General features: G+C 31.6%; 2 protein-coding genes across 2 annotated transcripts; one reads left to right on the top strand and one right to left on the bottom strand.

Annotated features, from left to right (window-relative positions):
* Positions 1-357: 357 nt before the first annotated feature.
* LOC146910918 (large ribosomal subunit protein eL33w) lies at positions 358-3,384 on the top strand. Its single transcript, XM_085725505.1, has 5 exons — positions 358-433; positions 953-988; positions 1,065-1,293; positions 1,381-1,423; positions 3,197-3,384. Exons 1-4 carry the CDS (start codon positions 402-404, stop codon positions 1,420-1,422), a joined length of 339 nt encoding a protein of 112 aa, XP_085581631.1. The 5' UTR covers positions 358-401; the 3' UTR covers position 1,423; positions 3,197-3,384.
* Positions 3,385-15,577: 12,193 nt separating this feature from the next.
* Positions 15,578-18,673, bottom strand: LOC146910919 (alpha/beta-Hydrolases superfamily protein). Its single transcript, XM_085725509.1, has 2 exons — positions 17,937-18,673; positions 15,578-16,152 (listed from the first exon to the last, which is right to left on the bottom strand). Exons 1-2 carry the CDS (start codon positions 18,602-18,604, stop codon positions 15,846-15,848), a joined length of 975 nt encoding a protein of 324 aa, XP_085581635.1. The 5' UTR covers positions 18,605-18,673; the 3' UTR covers positions 15,578-15,845.
* Positions 18,674-21,783: the final 3,110 nt, after the last annotated feature.

Here is a 21,783-nt window from a genome sequence, read left to right on the forward strand (position 1 = left end):
GGTTGAATGTAGAAAAAATAGGTTGAATGAATGATGAAAAAGAGGTTGAAGAATGAAAAGGACGGTGCATCCTAGAACGCACATAGCGGTAGTTAACCGGCGCTTATATCAGCGGTTGTTAACTACCGGCGCTTATACCAGCGGTTATTAACTACCGCTGAGGGTAAAAACGTCATTTACTTGTGTCAATAGGAAATATTCTATGTCTAGAAAAGCAATTTTCAAGAACATTTGAAACTTTGGGCCAAATGAATAAAAAAGTATTGGGCCAAAGTGTGAACCCCTAGAAACCCTAATAATAAGCTTAACCCGGGAAGCCTCGGGTATAATAAAATCCTAAAATCGCCTGTCGGTTCTGAGAGTGTTGGCTGAATCCATCCTGCGTTTGAGTTGCCGTGAAGATGGTGAAGGGACGTCAAGGAGAGCGTGTCAGGTACTCTTCTTTTCATCTGATACTTGTAGATTTTGATCTGATTCTGTAGCTTGATCTCTTTCTTTTCTGCTATTGACTGTTTTTATTTTCATCATTATCTTATATGTGTTTGAATTTTAGTAGTAATTATCATTGTTTTTAATTCATTTGGCTATAGTTAGTTACTGTTAGTAATTTGATGATGCCTACTATCATTCAAAAATAAATATCTGATTTTGAGAAATTAGCATACTTTGAATAATTTCATTTTTAGTTTACAGAGTAAAGTAAAGGCATAATTGAATGTTGAAAAAAGCATGTATATCAATTTTCAAAGTACCAACCAAATACAGTTGATTTTCAGATAATGTATCAGACACTTATATTTTGTGGTACCAATTTGAAAATTTTCATGTTTTTCTCACTTAAAATCAGTTGTGTATTTACTCTATTTTATCCTAGACTAACTATGCGTATTTACTTTACTCTGTTTTTGCCATATAATAAGCTAATATTATATTTTTGTTTCATTTGTATTAGGCTTTACGTGAGGGGTACAATCCTTGGATACAAAAGGTAAACTTTTCTAATGAAAATGTCTGGTTAGATGCTTTGGCTTAATTAATACTTACTGTTTTATGCTGTTTTTTAGATCCAAAGTAAACCAGTACCCAAACACATCTCTGGTCCAAATTGAAGGAGTGAACACCAAGGAAGAGGTAGCTTGGTATGCTGGCAAGAAAATGGCATATATCTACAAGGCCAAGGTGAAGAAGAATGGAACCCATTACCGCTGCATATGGGGCAAGGTTACAAGGCCACATGGTAACAGTGGTATTGTTCGTGCCAAATTCAAGTCAAATCTTCCCCCCAAATCAATGGTAATAATTTAACAGTGTTTTTTTTTTTTTTAATCATCATTTGGGTTTTATAATGTTATCTTAATCTCGTGTTTGGATTAATTTCAGGGTTCCCGCGTAAGAGTATTTATGTACCCAAGCAATATATGAGGTAAACTCTTGCCTAGATGCTTTTTGAATTGTTTGTCCTTTTCTTTTTGGCTTCTTTCGATGAAACATTATTGAACTTCCTCTCGTGTTTTCCAAGCATTTTCTCATTTGATGGGGCACCTGTTTGAAACTTCTGATCTGTTTACGTGCTTACATATTTTACAAATATGGATGAATCAATAAAGTTGTGTATAAACCAAACTTGCTAGTATAATAACAATAGTTTGAAAACAGAGAATCTGTCCTTCATGTAGACATCAATTCTTGTTGTTGACATTTAATATAGTGCTGCACTTTATCTTTTCATGATTCATGAGGTTCTTATGCTCTAGAGTTATGCGGTCTTTGTACTTGCACATGCTATCTAATATGAGAACTATATGGTTTCTAAATCATGGTAAATGTAATGTGCCTATCTGATCTATGATAGAAAATTGCTGTTGACACATTAGCTTTGGCTAGGACACACATGTAAAAGACGTTTTTACCCCTTCGGTAGTTAACTGCCGAATTATGAAACCGGCTGCAGTTAACTACCGAGGAAAACTTCGGCAGTTAACTGCCGAGGAAATCTGAAAACTTCGGCAGTTAACTGCCGAGGAAACCTCAAACCTGTTTTTTTTTTTTTTTGACAAAAACCATTAATTCTTTAAACCTAAATTTTCCTTATTTAAATTTAATTCTTTAATTATTTTAAGGAATTAAACATAATTCTTTTTATGATTTCATTAATGTGATGTTGTTGCCATAATGAAGAAATATGGATTTTGTTGCCATTAAATACACGATTCTTTTTATAAAGTTGTTGATTTCATTCATATAATTTTGTTGCCATAAATAAAAAAATGAGATCCTATAATTACTACATATTCAATCACGTTTCTTAATTAAAAAGAGGGTTTTTTTTTTAAGAATAGAAAAGTGGTTTTATTTGTACAAAAAAAAAGGTTTTATTGATAGAATAATTACAAATATAATTATTTGAAAGAGAGATGAATAATATTTGAAATATTATAATTTGTCAACAACAAAAAAAATCTGAAATATTATAATTAATTACTAATAATTACAAATATAATTATTCTATCATTTGTAACGTTTTTGTTGTTGCATTTTTTTTATTGAATCATCATTTTAGGTCCATTAACTACTGATTGCAGATGTTATTCATCTCTCGTATTTCTTCATTTATGACAACAAAATCACATGAATGAAATCATAAAAAGAATTATGTTTAATTCCTTAAAAGGATTAAAGAATTAAATTTAATTAAGGAAAATTTAGGTTTAAAGAATAAAAAGAATTAATGGTTTTTGTCAACAAAAAAAAAACAGGTTTGAGGTTTCCTCGGCAGTTAACTGCCGAAGTTTTCAGATTTCCTCGGCAGTTAACTGCCGAAGTTTTCCTCGGTAGTTAACTGCAGCCGGTTTCATATGCCGAAGTTTTCCTCGGTAGTTAACTGCAGCCGGTTTCATAATTCGGCAGTTAACTACCGAAGGGGTAAAAACGTCTTTTACATGTGTGTCCTAGCCAAAGCTAATGTGTCAACAGCAATTTTCTCTATGATAACATAGTTTATGGTTTTGAAATTTATCTGTAGATTACAGCTTACTTTTGTCTATGATAACTGTTTAAGTTCTATTCTTATTTTTTTTTTTTTTTAGTGTTTTTAATTTTGCAATTTTATAAATAGGGCCTCTTCTCTGGTCTAGCAGCACGCATGGTTGTGTTGTTTACTTTCCTTGATGTTACTTTGGATTTTTTTTTGTTGCAGATTCAGGTGATTAGGTCAGTAGAGTTGCGGGATGATTTTTAGTAGCCTCAAGGAATTTTGTCTATTTTTAAATTTTGAGACACCGTTCTTCTGTTTAGACTGTTCTTTGATGGAATGTTGTGTACTGCTGTATTGGCTGTTCATGAAATATTACAGTCAGCACCATGTGTGTGGACTTGGTTATCTCATATGGTTATCCTGTTACTCCCTCCGTCTCGGAATATCTGACCCATTTTTTTAAAAAAAGTGTCCCAAAATAACTGAGTCATTTCAATTTTCAATACAACTTTCATCATTCCCAATACAATATAACTCTAATTAATACTTCCTCCGTTTCAAAATACATGTCCAAGTCAATCACTTCACATATGCCAATGCACGATTTTGACCGTTAATATCTTTAATTATCTAAAGTAAAAAATTATAAAAAATTTAATATTTTGAAAATATTTGTCGAGACAAATCAAACAACATCTTACATGTTAATATTTGTATTTATACATTAGTTAAAACGTATGGTCAAAGTAATTCAAGTGAATAGTGCACATTGCAAAAATTGGACATGTATTTTGAAACGGAGGGAGTACTACTTTTATCATTCCCAATACAATATATTTTACTTTTCCCTTTATTTTTACATTTTTCTTAATCTGTGTGAAAAACCAAACTGGCTCAGATAAAACGGGACGGAGGGAGTAGTTTTTACTACATTTAATTTATTAACCTAGAAGAAAATCTAGTAAATGAAATGAATATAGGTATCCGTTTCAAAAAAGTCATAAGTTGGGTAAACGGACATTTGAAGATGCAAAAGCAAGATGTTAAATTTGAATATTTTTTTGGCATGCTAATTGGTTTATGGATAAAATAACACTTAGGTGCATTTCCTAAGTGTTTTATGCATGGTTCTTAACTAAATAAACACCAATTTCCTTGAATCCATAACTTTCTCATAGTTTGTTATAGAAAGAAAAAAATAAGATGTACTTTTGGTTAAGAACCATTCCAAAAACATAAGAAAATGCTTATAAGTTTTGTTTTGTATAATGTATTAATAGTGTTGTTATTTGGGGTTACATAAGGAGAAGAGTGTGGAGATGGTTACATTTGGAAGAAATAATTAATATTTTTTTAATTAATATACGTGGGATAAGTTTTTATTTCATTTCATTAAGAATCGGAAGATCAGTACAGTGTAGAGCTTGATGAAACGCTTGATACCAGTTCTCCATTGTAATGGAGCAGTCTGATTTTTTTCAACTAAAATCTTACATTTGGGAGAACCTGAGCTTGAGTGGAAGAATTTTTGGTCAGATTTTATGTATCTCTTAACTGTAGGAAAACAATTTACATTGATCTTTGAATTAGAAAAGAGAAGTTCTCCACAGACTGAAACAAGGGCAAAACCTTATCAACTACGAAGGGCAAAACACATTGAAAAAACACCATCCCACGTACTCGTTTATCAACTGCAAAGGGCAAAAATACATTGAAAAAACGCTACCACTGGAAACTCAGCTTGAAATAGTGCAACATTGACACATTGCATTTTAAACGGCCAACTTTAGGTTCTATCCAAGAATATCTTGCACATTACGCCGTACAACCTTCAACTTGATAAAATGCAGCATTGTCCATACATTTCAAAGGTCAAAAACTGTCTTGGCATGCTGCTTGATAACATGCAGGGAAACCTGACTTGGCATAACATGCCGAGAAACCTGTCTTGGCAACAGGACAACAGTTTTGGGCTCTAAGAGTTATCCACCATAGGTCAAAAAATATGAAAATTTCTCTTCTCCTTTTCAAAATTGTTCATTCCCTTAATTATGTCCAGCATGAGTTACCTCACGCTCGACTTTTTTCAACACGAGTTAACTTACGCTGGCCATTTTTCAGCGTAAGTTAACTCACGTAGGCACTTTTAAGATCAGCGAATGAGCAAAAACAAGAAGGAGAAGAGCAAGTACCAAAAAATGTTGCAATTTCACATCTTATCATTCCGATTCATCTGGATACTCTAAAGTGACCATATCAAACTTACCTTTGATTGAACCTTTTTCTATTCTAGCCATGACCATATCAAACTCCTAAGGCTGTTAAAACTAATGTCTAAGTTGTCCGGAACATTTATTTGTTCTGCCAAAAAAATCGAGTTTTTCCTTAGATAACTTCAATCCCAAAAAACCTGTGAGGTTGGTGAAAAATAAAATAAAAAATGAATATGTGAAATAATTTAAAAATGAGCTTTTTGTTGGACATGTGAGAGCAAGGGAACCAGGTGTGGAGGTGTGGAGAAATTTTTCCTGAGCTGGTTGGCCTAGGGCTTAAGAGGCACAGAGTAAGACCATTGTTTGCAAAGGAGCAAACATTTTTTTTTTGATCTAAAATATACACTAAAAGACTAAATTATTAGGCTTAAATATGTTTTAAGTCTATACAACTTTTAAATTTTACTTTTAGTCATTGTACCTGATTTTTAGTCTTTACAAATAATAACCTATATGTTTTTTTGTCCCTGTATACAATTTTGTAGTTTGTGAGGACTAAATAGTGGGTATATGGACCGGAATCTAATTAAAGATAATTTTATGAATTAACGTACTTGAGTTGGTTTGGTGATGTTGATTTGACGTTTTGGAATGTATTTTTCTTATGGTCTCGGGTTTGATTCTCTCTGATACAAATTTCGGTGAGCTGGTTTAACTTCTTAGAAATAGAGTAATTTTGTGACATATATAACATTTAAATTAATATTTAGTTTTCTTCAATTTAACAATGAAGACAAAATTGAGAAAAAAAATACGTTTTAAACCATAAACTCAAATACTATTTCAAGTATTTTCTGAAATATGATATATGCTAGTGTTAGAAGGTCATTTACCAAACAAATCAACTTTGATTATGCAAATATATTTGTTTTTTTTTTTGACAAGTGCAAATATATTTGTTATAAGCTAGAAGTTTGATATAGGTCAAGAATCAATATCTCACATGTCATAGGTCAAGATCCTCTCCATTTCTTTTGATGGATGACTTAATTTATGAAAAAATAAACATAGATGAGAGATTGGTGAGACCAACTATTGAAAATATTTTAAAAACATATCCTACAATATTTTGAGAAATTGAAATGATCTTAACTCGTTTTTCTTCTTCATAAATGCCTTAATTTCAAAGATAAACATGATTTCTCTTTTGATTGCAAGCTTACTAATTACGGGTCAAATCTTTCTCCATTAAGAAGCACATGATGTTCTAACTTTCTAAAGTACTAGTATTTTGAGGTGATGTAGTGAAGCCATGTCGTATATACTTATTTTAGCAATGTTTGATGACCCTATCCTATGACATAGTAGATTCCACCAGCAGGGTATAGCATTAATTTGTTGCGCCAATAAGTGATACATATCATGATGATTGTCATCCATTTATTGACTAAAGAGTCGCCAGTAGGTCATGGTTGTTGACATTATAAAAACAGTGTATAATAATAATTTTGTATAGTTTGAAACATGACTTGACGAAGCCACATTTTTTTTTTTAGCTCCCACTAGTTTGAGAGTACTTTGATTTTCAATTGGAGATGCAATAACCAGATTTTGACTAAAGCTGTGTTACATTATAATCTTTTAGAACATGGTTTCTCCTGTACCAACTTTAAAGATATTTATCAATCAATTATTATCTCTTCGATACTCATAATAGTTTTAGATTAATTCACAGAAAGTTTGGATGCTCAGAATATGCATAATCTTTATCTACTATGATAAAATTATTTTTAAGGTTTAGTATGTATTTAGTCCTTATAAATTTTTAAGGGTAATTTTGATTCTTCATATATATAATATTGCACTTTGTAAGAATAATTCATACTTTATAAACTTTTTACAAAATTAAGATTTAATTGGTAGGGACAATGCATAATATATACAAGATATTCGAACACTAAACTTAAAAGGTTACGGTTTTGTAGGAATTAAAAACATATTTAACTTTATTTTTAAAAGTATGTCCATGGTACTACTGAGATTTGAACCAATCACTTCATATTAACTTATCTGCAAATTAGCTCCCTACTGCTTCGTAATGATATACATTGATGCAACATGTATTAATTTATGTTGTCTTTGCAATGATCGTTGCATCTTTATATAGAGACTTCTGTTCAGTGGCATGCAATGATTTTTTGGATACTCTGTTGGAGGCATCTTCAAATGGTAGAAGTAGCGCAAACTTAGAGTATTTAATTCATTTTTTGGGTGAGTTCTAATAACTCATATATACCTTAAATAAAACAACTACGTGAGAACTTATAGTTACTCAAGAAGTATCAAATCTTTATATTCAAGAATGAATGATAGTCTTATATCGACTCCAAATGAATTTAATTTTGGATATATACTAGAGAGATATTCATTTTTTAAGATTTTAGATGGAGATATGCAGTAGCGGAGCCATAAATTTTAAACAGTGGGGGCAATATTTACATATAAATTTCTAACATTATATATATTTAAAATATTGCAATAATTTTTTTGTGGATTTTCTTATTTCTAAAATGAAAATATAATAAAATAAGTGTTTCAAAAATATATTGATGACTAGAACTTTTTTTTTTAGAAAGAAAGAACTTTTGTAATTGTTATTATTTATTATTTCAAATAATAAATAAATCAAATTTAGGTATATATATAACATTATAGAAGTACTGTTTTCCAAAAATGAAGCTAAATAGAAGAAATAGAGTAGGAAAACACATAGGGGACAGATGCATGTATTATTTATAATATGTAATCTAACTAGCATTAGCATACTCTAGCATCATATTTACAATATATATCTATAAATGTGTGTGTTGTGCTGGAGATCAAAGATGTAGTATTATATATAGGATGGATACTAGAAATCAAAAAATAGTGGGGGCACATGCATGCATAACACCCAACGTGGCTCCACCACTGGAGATATGGTATCTCGATGTTTTAACAGTTCTAGATCATTAGTCGTTATGCTCCTTGCGCTCTCTTGAACTTTCCATAAAGTGGTATATGGAACCCTAGTTCGGCTTGGTGTGTTTAAATCTCTTGGTAGTCCCGGATCATTAGACCATTGTTGCACCAGACACTCCTTGAACTTCTCAACAAGTAGTATAAGAATGGAGTTCGGTTTGGTGGTGGAGAGAGAACGAGATCTTAATATTTAGATCATACTAGTCCAATGATGTGTGATATTTATACTTGAAGAATATATTATTGATATTCAAATGTGAGTGAGTGTCGGTCTCAAATCAATTATGAATAATTTTAATTTAAACATATAAAAGAAGTTTATATATCATATACATAATGTCTTAAATTTTTTTTTGTCCTGAATTTTGTTTTTTGCTCCCACGCTCCTCAACACTTGTTACAATTTCTAGATGAGTGTCATGAATAGGAGAAAAACGAGTCAAAGTAAATAATACTTCAACTGATAATAAGAGTGTTAATTATATATCAAGAGATCCAATTAAACTTATAAGGGCAATGTAAATAATAACCTCTAATTATTGTAACTATTAACTTTCTTTAAAACAAGCCAACTAATTGTAACAAATGATTCGGTTATTTTTTAGTTATGTGATTATGAATCGATTCTTATATAAAAACACTTCTTAACCGTGACATCCACCTTTTATTAGATATCCACATGAAGACTGACCTGTCAAGCTTGATAGTTTTTTTGGCAACCTTAACCTACCCTGAAAAACGAGTCTTTTAATTATATTTTCACACACACACACACACATATATAGACACACACACACAGGCACACACACTAAGTTAAAAAATTGGCGTCCCTTAAAAAATAGGGGCCCTTATACGGCCGCACATCCTCAGACCTCAGGGGCTTCCCCAATCCACTACATGCCCTTATAATACCTCTCAAAAAAACATGTGCCTTTATAATTGAGAGCTTTGTCCCCTAAAAAAAATAGAGAACTTTGTATGTAATAGCTGATTCTTACTTCAAAAAATCCAACTAATAACTTCCATATAAGATGACCTTTATATTTTTGTTTCAAATTGATGAAACTGTGATTAAAAAAAAAATTGAATAGCAAAAACTTTTGACATTCACATATATCTTGCGTCATTGAACATTTGACAAATGTCCAAAACTTTGGCATCGCAACCTTGTCATTCTAGTGGACATTAAGGTTTGTCCACCATATTAACTTTTTTATAAAATGGCAATCCAAAACTTTCTAAATAAATAAAGTAGTTAATTTAACATCGAACTCTTTTCAGATATATAAAACAAAAAGCCAACGTATCTTGGAGCAATGGAGCTTGTAACATTCCTAAATTAAATTAATGACTTGTTTAAAATTACAGATTCTTTGAACTTGCCATAGCAATTCATGGAAGACAGAAATTGAGCCCAGAAACTACGGATGTTTCCACCTGCATTATCTTCTTTTTTTTTAGAAATGATGGTTATAATTATCCGCAAAAAAGTTGTTGTCTAACAATTAAAGACCAAACATCATATACATGCATGCATGATATTGATCATTGCCAAAAGTGCTCTCCTACATGAATCTCCCTCCAACAAAAAAAAAAAAAAACAAGGGAATGGAGAGAGAGAATGAAAAAAAGAACTTGAGAAAATAATTAACAGAGATAGATACTCCCTCCGTTTTAAAATACATGTCCAAGTCAACCACTTCACATATGCCAATGCATAATTTTGACCGTTAATATCTTTAATTATCTAAAGTAAAAAATTATAAAAATTTAATATATTAAAAATATTTGTCGAGACAAATCTAACAACATCTTACATGCTAATATTTGTATTTATACATTAGTAAAAAAGTATGGTCAAAGTAAGTCAAGTGAATAGTGCACATTGCAAAAATTAGACATGTATTTTGAAACGGAGGAAGTAGATAATAATACACTGTGAGAGAGATATGTTGAAAAGTTGTGGGAGAGAATATTTATACCATATATGAAGTGAATATCAACTTTTTGTTCTTCCTTAAAAAAAATCAACTTTTTGTTCAACACTTTATTCTTCTAATTTTACTCTTAATTTTATTGGAAATTTTGGTCCAATAACCAATTAATTGAGGGACCAATATATATCTTAGATTCAATTGAAGGTAAAACAAAGTTATGTATCAACCAATCCAACGCAACAATTGCTGCAATTCAGAAGATTGAAACATAAAATTTAGATAGGAGCACACTTATTTAAACTATTAATTTTACAATTTGTCAATATTAACAGAGTTACATCACTATTTCTTTAAGTAACAATATAAATCTTTATCATACTAGATAGAGCGGTACAAGAGTACTAAGAGACACTACTCCTTAAAAAAAAAGTACGAGACACGAAAAAATGGACAGACATATATTAACTTAGTGTGATGGTTAGATTAATAACATTTAAATTTCATGATAAACTACTAAATAAAAGAACTCTATTGTTCATGGTTGATTCAAGTAATGTGGTAGATATATAACCGTTCTGGACCCACAAAATCCACCCAGAAAGGATCTTCATGCATGTTGAGATAAGATAAGACACATTATATTGTTGATCAAAGAGAAATGATATTCGTACAACATAACTTTTAGACAACTTTCTATCTCATACTCACATTTATATTCTTTCTCTTTCTTTTTCTTTTTCTCTTTCCATTATTTTTGACTAATGAAAAGAGAGAAAAGGAAGGTTATCAAATAGTAGATTGTACCAAATGGTTGTTCAAATATCATTGCTCTTGAACAAAAGGTATGATATATAATTAGGCAATTAATTATGCAAATGAAAGAATTTTGCCGACGGCATTGTAGGCGCACGTGGAAGGTTTGTATCTTCCAACCCACAAAATATTAAGAGGAACCACAAGTCCACACACACATACTCCCTCAGGTCGAAAAAGTTGACTTTTTAGATTCATAGAATAATTAATGTATCTTATTAGAAATATAGACTAAATATATCACTTACACAATAAATCAAAAAAGTTAATTGTTTCTTATAATAAGGACCGGAGGGAGTAGTATATTGTAAGCTTAATTTATTATTCAGTATCTTAATTTAATTCTAGGATTAAATAAGTTTTTACTTTATATAAGTGTAATAAATTTGTTTTTAGCCTTTATAAAAATTGACATGTTTTTATCTCTATAATGATTTTTAGCATATAATTTTAATCCTTAAATTAAAATTTATTTAATTATATGTAATAAGACCATTTTTATCTTTATAGTCATGAGACCATTTTAAAACAAAAAATAAAGTTAAACATATAATGTATTTCTCCAAGTTGTCAGATTTGATATATAAAATTATTGTCTCTGCGGGTTTATAGCTGAGTTAGCAAGGACATTCGAACACCCTATATTTCTCCATAATTAAAATATGTAAGTTCTAGTCATTAAGGTTAACAAAAAAATATCATTATTTATTTATCTTATGCATGTTAATTATGTGGATGTTGAGTATGAAAAACTTTCTGCTTTCTATAAATCACAAAAGATAATTAGACATCCTCAATGGCGGAACCGGGGGTGGCAAGGGGGAGCCACGACCACCCCATCTTAAAAAAATAATTTTTTAATACCCTGGAATATAGCATTATTTTAGAGTTGATTTTTTTTTTACTACAAGTACAATCCACAAACAATTACAAGAGTTGAATAAAAAATTTAGTGAACAAGCAATGAATTTGTTGACTCTAAGTTGTGTTTTGTCTCGTGAGGATAGATATAAAACTTTTGACATTGACATTATATGTACTCTTGTTGAAAATATTATCCCATGGATTTTAGTGATCAAGAGAAGATTAATTTGCCATTTCATCTTCGACATTTCATTTTTTATGCTCGCCAATCATCAACTTTGAAGAATTTATCAACTATTTAAGAATTATGCTCATGTTGGCTGCCAATGGACAAACCAAAAAATATTTCTTGATCGATAGGTTGTTGCGTCTTATTATGACTCTTCCAGTTTCTAAAGCAAAAACTCAAAGATCTTTTTCAACATTGAAAATTATCAAGTCTAAGTTGAGAACCAAGACGAGACCTAGATTTCTAGCAGATAGCATGTTAGTTTATATTGAAAGGGAAATTAGTACATGTATTAGTTCCAAGTTAGTTATTGATGATTTCAAGTCACTAGTTTAAATTTTGAATGATCGAGTTTTGATTTATTACAACTTAAATATATTGTAATGAATATGATTTATTTTGATTTATTTTGATGGTAGTCACCCCAAACTTTTTTGTCTAGCTCCGCCAACGAACATCCTTTTAATAAGATTCGTAAACATCAGAATCTTCCAAAAACCACCGCAAGTTCAATAACATCCATACACAGATTTTAAAGTTATGGAAGGTTGAATTTAAACGCAAAAATATAATTCAAAAGATGAATGTTGTGAGATTTTAAGGATATATACTAGCCCCTACTCCTCTAAAAAGAGAAGCATATACCCCTACCATATTCATCCGTGGGCAACTTTTTATTTTGGAAAAAGGAATATTTGGTAGACCCCCAACTCAAGGATCAATTATGCACGTACCTTTTTATATGTGTCATATGTGAAAAGAACAAATCGAAGATGAGATGCTGATTTCGTGTGTGAGTGAGTCTTACCCAATTGCTAGAAACGCATATACGATTATTTCATGATACACGAGGGTGAAAACCAATTACATCAAGTTTCTTAATTTAAATTTTTTGTTTATAATGTTTCAAAATTAATACTTCAAGCACCTTTTATTTTAAATTTTCACATATTTTTTTATTTTCTTTTCTGGAGCCTGGAGGTATTTTTTTTTATTACATTCTTGAGATATGTTTATGTCCTCCAAGGTTTTTTTTTTTCCTTAATTAATTTCGGCTTGTAAATAAAACTTCAAATCAAAGGAAAAATGTTCAAATTTATAAAAGAGATACATAGATAATATGCATAGGTAGCTAACAACCCCTATGCGGTGAATCGGAATCTTTTCAAGGGCTTTGAAGTTAAGAGGGGGGGAACGGTGATTTCACATTTACAATATGCGGATGATACCTTGTGTATTGGTGAAGCTTCTATTGAGAATTTGTGGACTTTAAAGGCGTTGTTAAGAGGGTTTGAGATGGTGTCGGGCTTGAAAGTAAATTTTCATAAAAGTTGTCTCATGGGTGTGAATGTGTCGGCGGAGTTTTTGGAGATGGCTTCTATTTTTCTTAATTGTAAAGTGGGTTCAATGCCTTTTTTGTATTTAGGTCTTCCGGTTGGAGCTAATCCTAAGAAGTTGTCTACTTGGGAGCCGGTTTTGGAGAGGATTAATGCTAGACTTAGCTCTTAGGGTAATAAGTATATTAGTTTAGGAGGTCGAATTGTCCTCTTAAATTCAGTACTTAATTCAATTCCTATTTTCTATCTCTCCTTCTTGAAGATGCCGATTAAGGTGTTGAAAAAGGTGGAAGGAATTCAAAGAAGGTTCCTTTAGGGAGGTGTTGGGGGAAGAAAGAAGATTTGTTGGGTCAAGTGGAGGAAGGTGTGTCAACCGAGGCGTGAAGGGGGTCTTGGGGTGCGAGATATCAAGTTGGTGAATATTAGTCTCTTAGCGAAATGGAAATGGCGACTTTTAGAGGAGGAACTGGCCTTATGGAAAGATGTCCTTGAAGATAAGTATGGTCCTTTGGTGAGTGTTAGAAGTAGATCGGTGGGGGTGGTGTGGCCGTCTTATTCTTCTAGGTGGTGGAAGGACCTCATGGGTTTGGAGGCGGTTGGTGAGGTTCGGTGGTTTAATAGGGAGTTGGAGAGGAAAGTAGGAGATGATATGAAGACTTACTTTTGGAAGGATGCTTGGGTGTCCAATATGCCCTTGAGGGAGGTATTTCCTAGGCTTTTCTCTTTAGCTAATGACCAAGATGAATTGGTGGGGGAAGTGTTTCATAGGGAGGAGGACGAGGTGACTTGGAGGTTCGGGTGGAGGAGAGGTTTATTTGAGTGGGAAAAGGAGCTTGCGATCGATCTTGTGGGTCGGTTGGAGGGGTGTCTTTGGTTGGGAGACCGGATGTGTGGGGTTGGAAGCCGGCTCAAGATGGTGAGTTTTCCGTTAAATCTTGCTATACGTTACTTCTACAACTTAGTAATGTAGAAGTAGCTTTGAATGAGGTGGATAAGGTCATTTTCCGGGAGATTTGGAGGACTAATGCTCCGGCTAAGGTGTCGGCTTTTGTGTGGACTTTGTTGCTCGATAGAATTCCAACTAAGTTGAATCTAGCCAAGAGAAATCTTTTGGAGGAGGAAGAGTCTACAAGTTGCGTTTTTTGTGAGGTTGAGGAAGAATTCGTTACTCATCTCTTTCTCCATTTTGAGTGGGTTTCGTTAGTTTGGAGGAAAGTGATGTTGTGGTTGAATTTATCGATACATGCTATGTGTTGGTCTAGAGAGGTAGGGTCCAAGAATCTTAGAAGGGGGGCTTGGTTAATTTGGAAGGCGGTATTTTGGGTGGTATGGAAGGCTAGAAACAATATGATTTTTAATGACATGGTTTTTGAGGTGGAGGCATTGGTGGATCAAATTAAAGTGTTGTCGTGGCAATGGTGTTTAGCTTTTTTGAAAATTGAAACTTGCTTGTTCTATGAATGGTGTTGGAATCCGCGTTTTTGTCTTCGTGGTTGATTCGGTTGGGTTTCGTGGGTCGGTTTTTGGTTGCTTGTTGGCTGAGGTTTTGGCTTAGGGCTGTTTTGAGGTCCTGTTTTGGGATGGAGGACTGCTTTTTGGGGCTTGAGCTGCGGCTTGCTGGGTTATGTTCTCCTCTTGCTGCAGTTTTGCTTTGTTGGGGGTGTACAGGTGCTGGCAGCTGCGGTATTGGGCTTCTGCAGCTGCTGTGTTGCTTCTCTGTTTTCTGCTTTTGTGGCAGCAGTGGTGCAAGGCGGTTGGGATTTTTGCCGGCTGGTCTTGTTGGATCCTCTAGGTTGTTGGGTGGTTTTTTGGTGTTGATGCAGGGGTATGGAAGTGTTGTGTCAATTGTATATTCCTGCATCATTACTTTTTGGGTTGGATCTTTTGTTTATGGGTGGTTTTTAAGGGGTTTTTGTTCGAGCCTGGTGTTAGAATGGCAACCGATTTCCCCTTGTAATTCTTTTTTTTTCCACCCGAGCTTGTTAGTGTTTCTCGCACGGGCTTGTGGGCTAATAATATTTTGCCGTTTCAAAAAAAAAAACCCCCTTTTAAAAAACTAAGTACTTAAAATCCAATAGAAATATATTTAAAGAGAAAACCATTTGAAACTAAAAAGAAAGTACATCATTAATTAAATCAATTTATCTTTGAAGAAAAATAAATTAAATAATTTTTTTGACACAAATAAATAAGTAATGTACTCACTTAAAATTGTGAATTTTATAAAGTTTTACACTCGAAAACTAACTTATACAATTGACAATTATATACCACAACACAAATTACTAAAATTAGTAGCTAACTACAAACTCCACTAAAAACCACAAACCGATAACAATGACTTATTTATCTCCTTAATCCTACAAACTGCTTTAATATAGGCTAAAAATATGGATTACTTAATTTTAATTTTACATCAGTGACTTTAATTAATTTACTTGGGATAATATTGGTTTCTTATGCAGAAGTTTGAAGCATGAACTGTTTAAGGATATGTAGAACCTCTTTTGCAGTTTCTGAATATGAATCATGCGTGAAAAACCCATGTTCACACCCCTCAAACTCAATGTATTTAATGTCTTTTCCTATTCCTTTCAACCTTGTTGCATAGTTTGCAGCCCTATCTTTAAGCAATTCATTGCCACCAACTATCACCAAAATGGGATCAAGCTTCATTTGTTCAAGATTTGGACTTCCATGTCCAAATGGATTCGCCAATGGATGATCTCTACTCTCTCCAACAGGCATTGACAACCTCCAAAATCTGAAAAATTGGAAATAAAAAAAATTAATACTATATTTTAGCACATATATGTAAAATTGGAAATAATCAACTTTATTATTATTATTATTATTATTTTTATTATTATTATTATTATTATTATTATTATTATTATTATTATTATCATTATCATTATCATTATTATTATTATTATTATTATTATTATTATTATTATTATTATTATTATTATTATTATTATTATTATAAAGGGTTCTATGATTTGGTATTTTAAGATTGAAAATCTTTACACTGGTAGTACGTGTAGCATTTTTTTTAGGTGCACCCTTGCTATTTTAATATATTATTTTTTTTATTACAAGTAATATTTACCACATGGAAACCTACTATTAGTTTGAAAGCAATGGAAACCTATATTGGAAAAAGTTGATGAAAACAACGTTTCTGTATTCTCCATAATTTAATGAACCACAAGTTTCTCATGATGTCGCGTGTGGTGGTGCCATGGCACCACCTAAAGTTGTTAAAGATTAAAAGAGGGACTAGACAAGTGTTATTTATCACTAATCATTTCTGTATTGATTTCCTAACTTTAAATAAGAACCATCATTCCATAATATTGTCCGATTAGAGATAATAATATTTTGGATCTTGCTAACAAGTTTTTTTAAGGTCTCTTTAAACATTTTAAATTAATAAAGAGTATTCATTAAAAAAGATAAATATTTTATTTTTCGATGCATTAATTACATAAGTTTCTCTAAAAACTTGCTACACAAAGTCAACTAAATATTGGAAACATATTGTTGAGAAAGATGATAAAGTATTTTCACCTAATATGTCATGGAAATTGAATATTTGGCTGCTCTAAAATCTCTTAGAAATCTTACTATTTTTTTTATTACTGTTATCAAGAAACTAACGACATTCTTTATTATACTTGGTCAGAAAAAACACCAAATTTGTATTGTAATATTGTGTTTATGAATAATCGTAGCACGTCACTCTCCCAGATAAGGCCAAAACTAAAACAAGTGAAGTGGTTGTGTTTATTGGGGTCCATTTAATTACCTACGTCCATGGCTATTGGCCTTGGCCAGATAACTTTGGATACCAATGCTTCATTATTTTCAAAGAAGTTGGATTTTTTATTTGTGTGAACAAAGAAGTTTGAAACTAAACACACACAAAAGACCTACTGTAAAAAAAGAGCCACATTATAATATTGTGGGTGGAAATTGTGAACGGATATAAGTTTTCACAATGACCAATTCATTTGACTATTTTACAAAAACTAAAAGAGTACATAAACGCCTCTAAAAAAAAGTGCAAAATTAAAGAAAAATATTTTTATTAAATAATTCTTATTAACTCATCGCTACCATAAATACAAAGTGAAAGATATTAATTCAAAAACTATGTAAGTAATTGTTTTTTGAACAAACCAGAATGAACGAGGTAAGTATTATATATATATATATCAGAGGAGATAATTGAAAAATAATTAATATTGTATTGAAAATTAAAAGAATCATTCATTTTTAGGATAAAATAAGACTCAAATGATTAATAAGTTCAACGAAGAAATAATTTGGAGAGCTTGAATTTGATATATAGGTGAAACATTTTTTTGTCAAACTTTACTTGACCAAACATTTTAGAACAAAATATATTCCATTCAATTCATGATTCTACCGAAATTAGATGAGAAATTCTGTTAAATTAAAAAAATATAATAAAATCATTGAAAATTAGAATCAATTATTTTAGGGATATTTTAATGAAAGTTAGATTTGCAAAATCCTCACCTGTCTAGTAAGTCAAGATTCAATGTTTGTTCTGGAGGACCTTCCTCAGATTTGGTCCGTACTTCCCCGCCAAAAAACGGCGCCAACAAAACATAACCTCTTATTCTTACAGGTTCAATAGCCGTTCGATCCAATCCAAACCGAACCGCGAGCTGGTGAGCAATATTCCCGCCAGAAGAGTCACCCATAATAAACACACTGTCAAAGTCAACATCACTGGTCGTCAACCATGGCTCTCCATAACCATGGCTCAACCCCTGCCTTTGAAGCCACCTCACCGCTTCGACAGCATCATCAATTGCAGCTGGAAGACGGTGCTCTGGTGCAAGCCGGTAGTCCGGTGCAACCACCAGTGCTTGAAGTCCAGCGGCCAGACTCATACAACAATTGTGAATATGGGGCCATGTACGGGAGCCGAAACAAAAGCCTCCACCATGAAGGAACACAATCACTGGAAGTTTGTTTTTCTTGTTGTTGATGTTGTTTGGTTTGTAGAGGCGAAGAGAGAGATTGAATTTTTTGTCGAAAAGACAGTCTTTGAAGGTTACTGAGTTGTCTTCTATTGTGGGAATTTGAAATTTGAAGTTGTTAGAACGGTAAATGGAACCGTCGCTATAGAGTTGAAGGAAGCCCATGCAATCCTCTACTACGTGGGGAAGGGAACCCATATATATATATATATATTATTGTATTGCCTTGTGTGTTTGATTTGCAAATGCAAATTCGAAATGATGGATGAGGTAACAAGGGAGGGAGGGAAAGGATATATAAATCCATAATGTGGTGGTAGGTTTGATATTACGATGGAATGTTGAGGGTAATTATGTGATTTCTTATCAATATGTTTGATTTTGTTTTTGGTTACATATATATAATGTATTAATGTTTGAATTAAGTTAATAATAATAATGTTTGAATTTGGTTTCACTTACCACTTTACAGTAATTAAGTAAATATGTTTGCATCCTAAACAACCTAAAAAGTGACAAAATTATGCAAAACTATACTAGTATATCCTAAACTTTAAAATTCAAATATATCCCACTTTACAGTAACAAAGTTTTTAATTTCTCTATTTTTTTTTATCAAAGTTTCTAAATTATGTACAATTATGGTATATATTTGAATTTTGATTTAAAGTTTACAAATAATTGAATTTAATTATACCGGTAAAGTTATCTAATAAAAGGTTCGATAAAGAAATAATTGGTCGATGATTAACTTTGGAGTTGTTTTTATATAATGGTATACATATTTTGTTAAATGGCATGGTATAAATACTAATGTACTATACATTTAAAAAGTGGTATGCATGTATTGATAGATACTTTGTCAAATCTTTAAAAAAAAAAGATACTTTGTCAAATATTCACCCAAAAAAAGACACTTAGTCAAATTCTTGTACATAAAAAAGATACTTTGGCAAAAAGAAAAATGTGTAGATTATTATTTTTTGACTGCATGTACTGAATCTACTGTTGATAGGAACAAGATTCTTTTTATAGTAAAAGTGTATTAATCTTCAGTCAATCAAATAAAAGTATACTATACCGTGATAGTACCAGGTGTGATTTAGATAGAGATTACTCCTATTAATTATGTTAATAATAATCTGCAAGCTAAGCAAATTGGTTATACATAGTAACATTGACCACAGCTCCTTCTTCTTCTTTTTTCAAAGGGATATAATCTTTTCATATAACATGATATGAGATAATATTAATAAATAACACATCTGTCAAAAGTATGCACCGAATTTGGTTGATGAAAATAAATATTTAATAAACAATACATCTGTTAAACGATGTTGTCCCTAATTTTATACAAATTTTGGTTTTGTAACTATTGGGAAAAACAGGGCTCATTTTTAATATTATCATCATGCATGATTCACGACTTCGATTTCGAAAGTGTTTGTGAAAAATATTATTTAGCCAGAAAATATGATCAATGAGTTGTAAAAGAGTGAAAGAAATATGATCATTGATCTATTAGAGTTGTTACATCAAATCGTTCCGCTCCATTCTAATCCATCATAGACAGTCAACAATATTGATTTATCTCTTTCTCACTCTTAAACTAATATTGTTTGCTTCATTTTCAAACCATTATTGCATTAGTGAATATGCATTTGCTGTTTCATTTTGTTGATAAAAAAACTATTTGGGCATTTTCATATATAGAGGTTTCTATTGTATCCTTGTGTGATTCCTCTTTAAGCATGTTTAAGCATATACTTAGGTGTGCAGGTCAGACGATCTCAAAATGCACTAACGAATTTTCCACTACATTTATAATATTGAATAATATTCAATAGAAGAATAAAAACAGTCTAGTAGAATTATTTACTAATTTATTGACTTTTTAACTAATCCTTGTGAAAAAACCACTTTTAAAAAATTAAATAATACCATATAATCTGACCAACATTTCATTGCAGGGAAATGCTTGTGATTCTTGATATTGACATCTTTGAAAAATAATTGGTATTCAATGAAGGGTGTGTATCAACTCTTGTATCATAACGAGTCGGAAAGTGATCAAGTAATTCAGAATATAACTTGGAACAAGAAAGTCCATCTTAAAGTATGTTTATACGTATGTAGAATTGTGAATAATATAGGTTTCATCTAAGACAAAATAAAAAAACAAAAAAAAAAAATGTGAATAATAGGTTACCTACCGAGGATAATTTGACTACCCGTGAAATTTTTAATATCGGTGATTTCGCCTTGCTTGGGGGGGGATGTGGATCAAACAAAGTTTTTTTTAGGGCCCTGGATCAACAAAGTCTTGAATCATCTTTTCTTTAATTGTGCACTTTTCACCAATATTTGGTTTGCAAATTTTAAATGGTTAGACACTTGTTGTGTTTTGCCAAACAATGCATATGAACAATATTTGGTTTGTGAGTATATGGTTGTTGTTGAAGGAGCGCAATATTAGATTGTTCAAAGGTCAAAATTCAATTTTGGTAGTGACTCAGAGCTAAGTCGTCTGGTTTCGATATCCACTAATTTATCGTCGGATAAGTTATTTTTTTACGCTTTCTATCACGCCCAGTGTTGAAGTTGCATGTGTTTTTAATTCTTCTTGCTTGCAGGAGTGTTGGTTGTTGTCATGTTGACGTTTATTGAAAACCTTTTTATTTTATTTTTTGTGTTTGTGAGTTTTTGTGGTCTTGTATTACACCTAATTTTCTATGTCATTTTCTTGCACATTTTGTACTTGATGATACACCCACAAGTGCACGGGTATATCATTATAGTACAAGAGTATTGAATTCAAAAGACTTACGTTGAATATCGATTTAATTCTCTGAATTTATCAGTTAAAGGTTTGAATTTTTAGATTTGCATTAATTTTTGGAAAACAATAAAAGATTGTAACAGTATAATAAAAAAATATCCTAAGATTGTAGATTTCCCTAGTAAGATAGAATTTTCGATCTCAAGTCTCTATGTTTCTATGAAAATTAATGTTATAATTATTCAATTCATTTCAAAAAGTTTGATTATAACCAAAGGGTTGTTTGATCTTGTAATGCTTATATCAATTATCTTGATTAGCCAAGTTGAAACAGTCATATTCATAATTTATTTATAAAAGCATTAAGATTCGGTCAAAAAAAAAAAAAAAGCATTAAGATAAAATTAGAGGATCTAGCCCTAGAAAAGCATAACAACAATCAAGACTCGAGATTGGAAAGTCTATCATTATGACTTCTTTCCACGACTGACGACTCCATGATTAAGATTAAGGCCATTACGATTGTAATGTTAGTACTGCTTTTTTTTTTTCTTTCTTTCTCCAACATTTGGCTAGGGACAGTAGGCTTTGGCTTCCG

The sequence above is a fragment of the Medicago sativa genome, chromosome 7 (assembly GCF_051527215.1).
Source record: "Medicago sativa cultivar Bolivia chromosome 7, Bolivia_mono, whole genome shotgun sequence".
Taxonomy (NCBI): Eukaryota; Viridiplantae; Streptophyta; class Magnoliopsida; order Fabales; family Fabaceae; genus Medicago; species Medicago sativa.

Coding starts and splice junctions, on each gene's coding strand:
- LOC146910918 (XM_085725505.1), top strand. CDS start 402: ATGGTGAAGGGACGTCAAGGAGAGCGTGTCAG. Junction 434..952: donor CGTCAAGGAGAGCGTGTCAG/GTACTCTTCTTT, acceptor CATTTGTATTAG/GCTTTACGTGAGGGGTACAA. Junction 989..1,064: donor ACAATCCTTGGATACAAAAG/GTAAACTTTTCT, acceptor GCTGTTTTTTAG/ATCCAAAGTAAACCAGTACC.
- LOC146910919 (XM_085725509.1), bottom strand. CDS start 18,604: ATGGGTTCCCTTCCCCACGTAGTAGAGGATTGCATGGGCTTCCTTCAA. Junction 16,153..17,936: donor AATCTTGACTTACTAGACAG/GTGAGGATTTTG, acceptor CCAATTTTTCAG/ATTTTGGAGGTTGTCAATGC.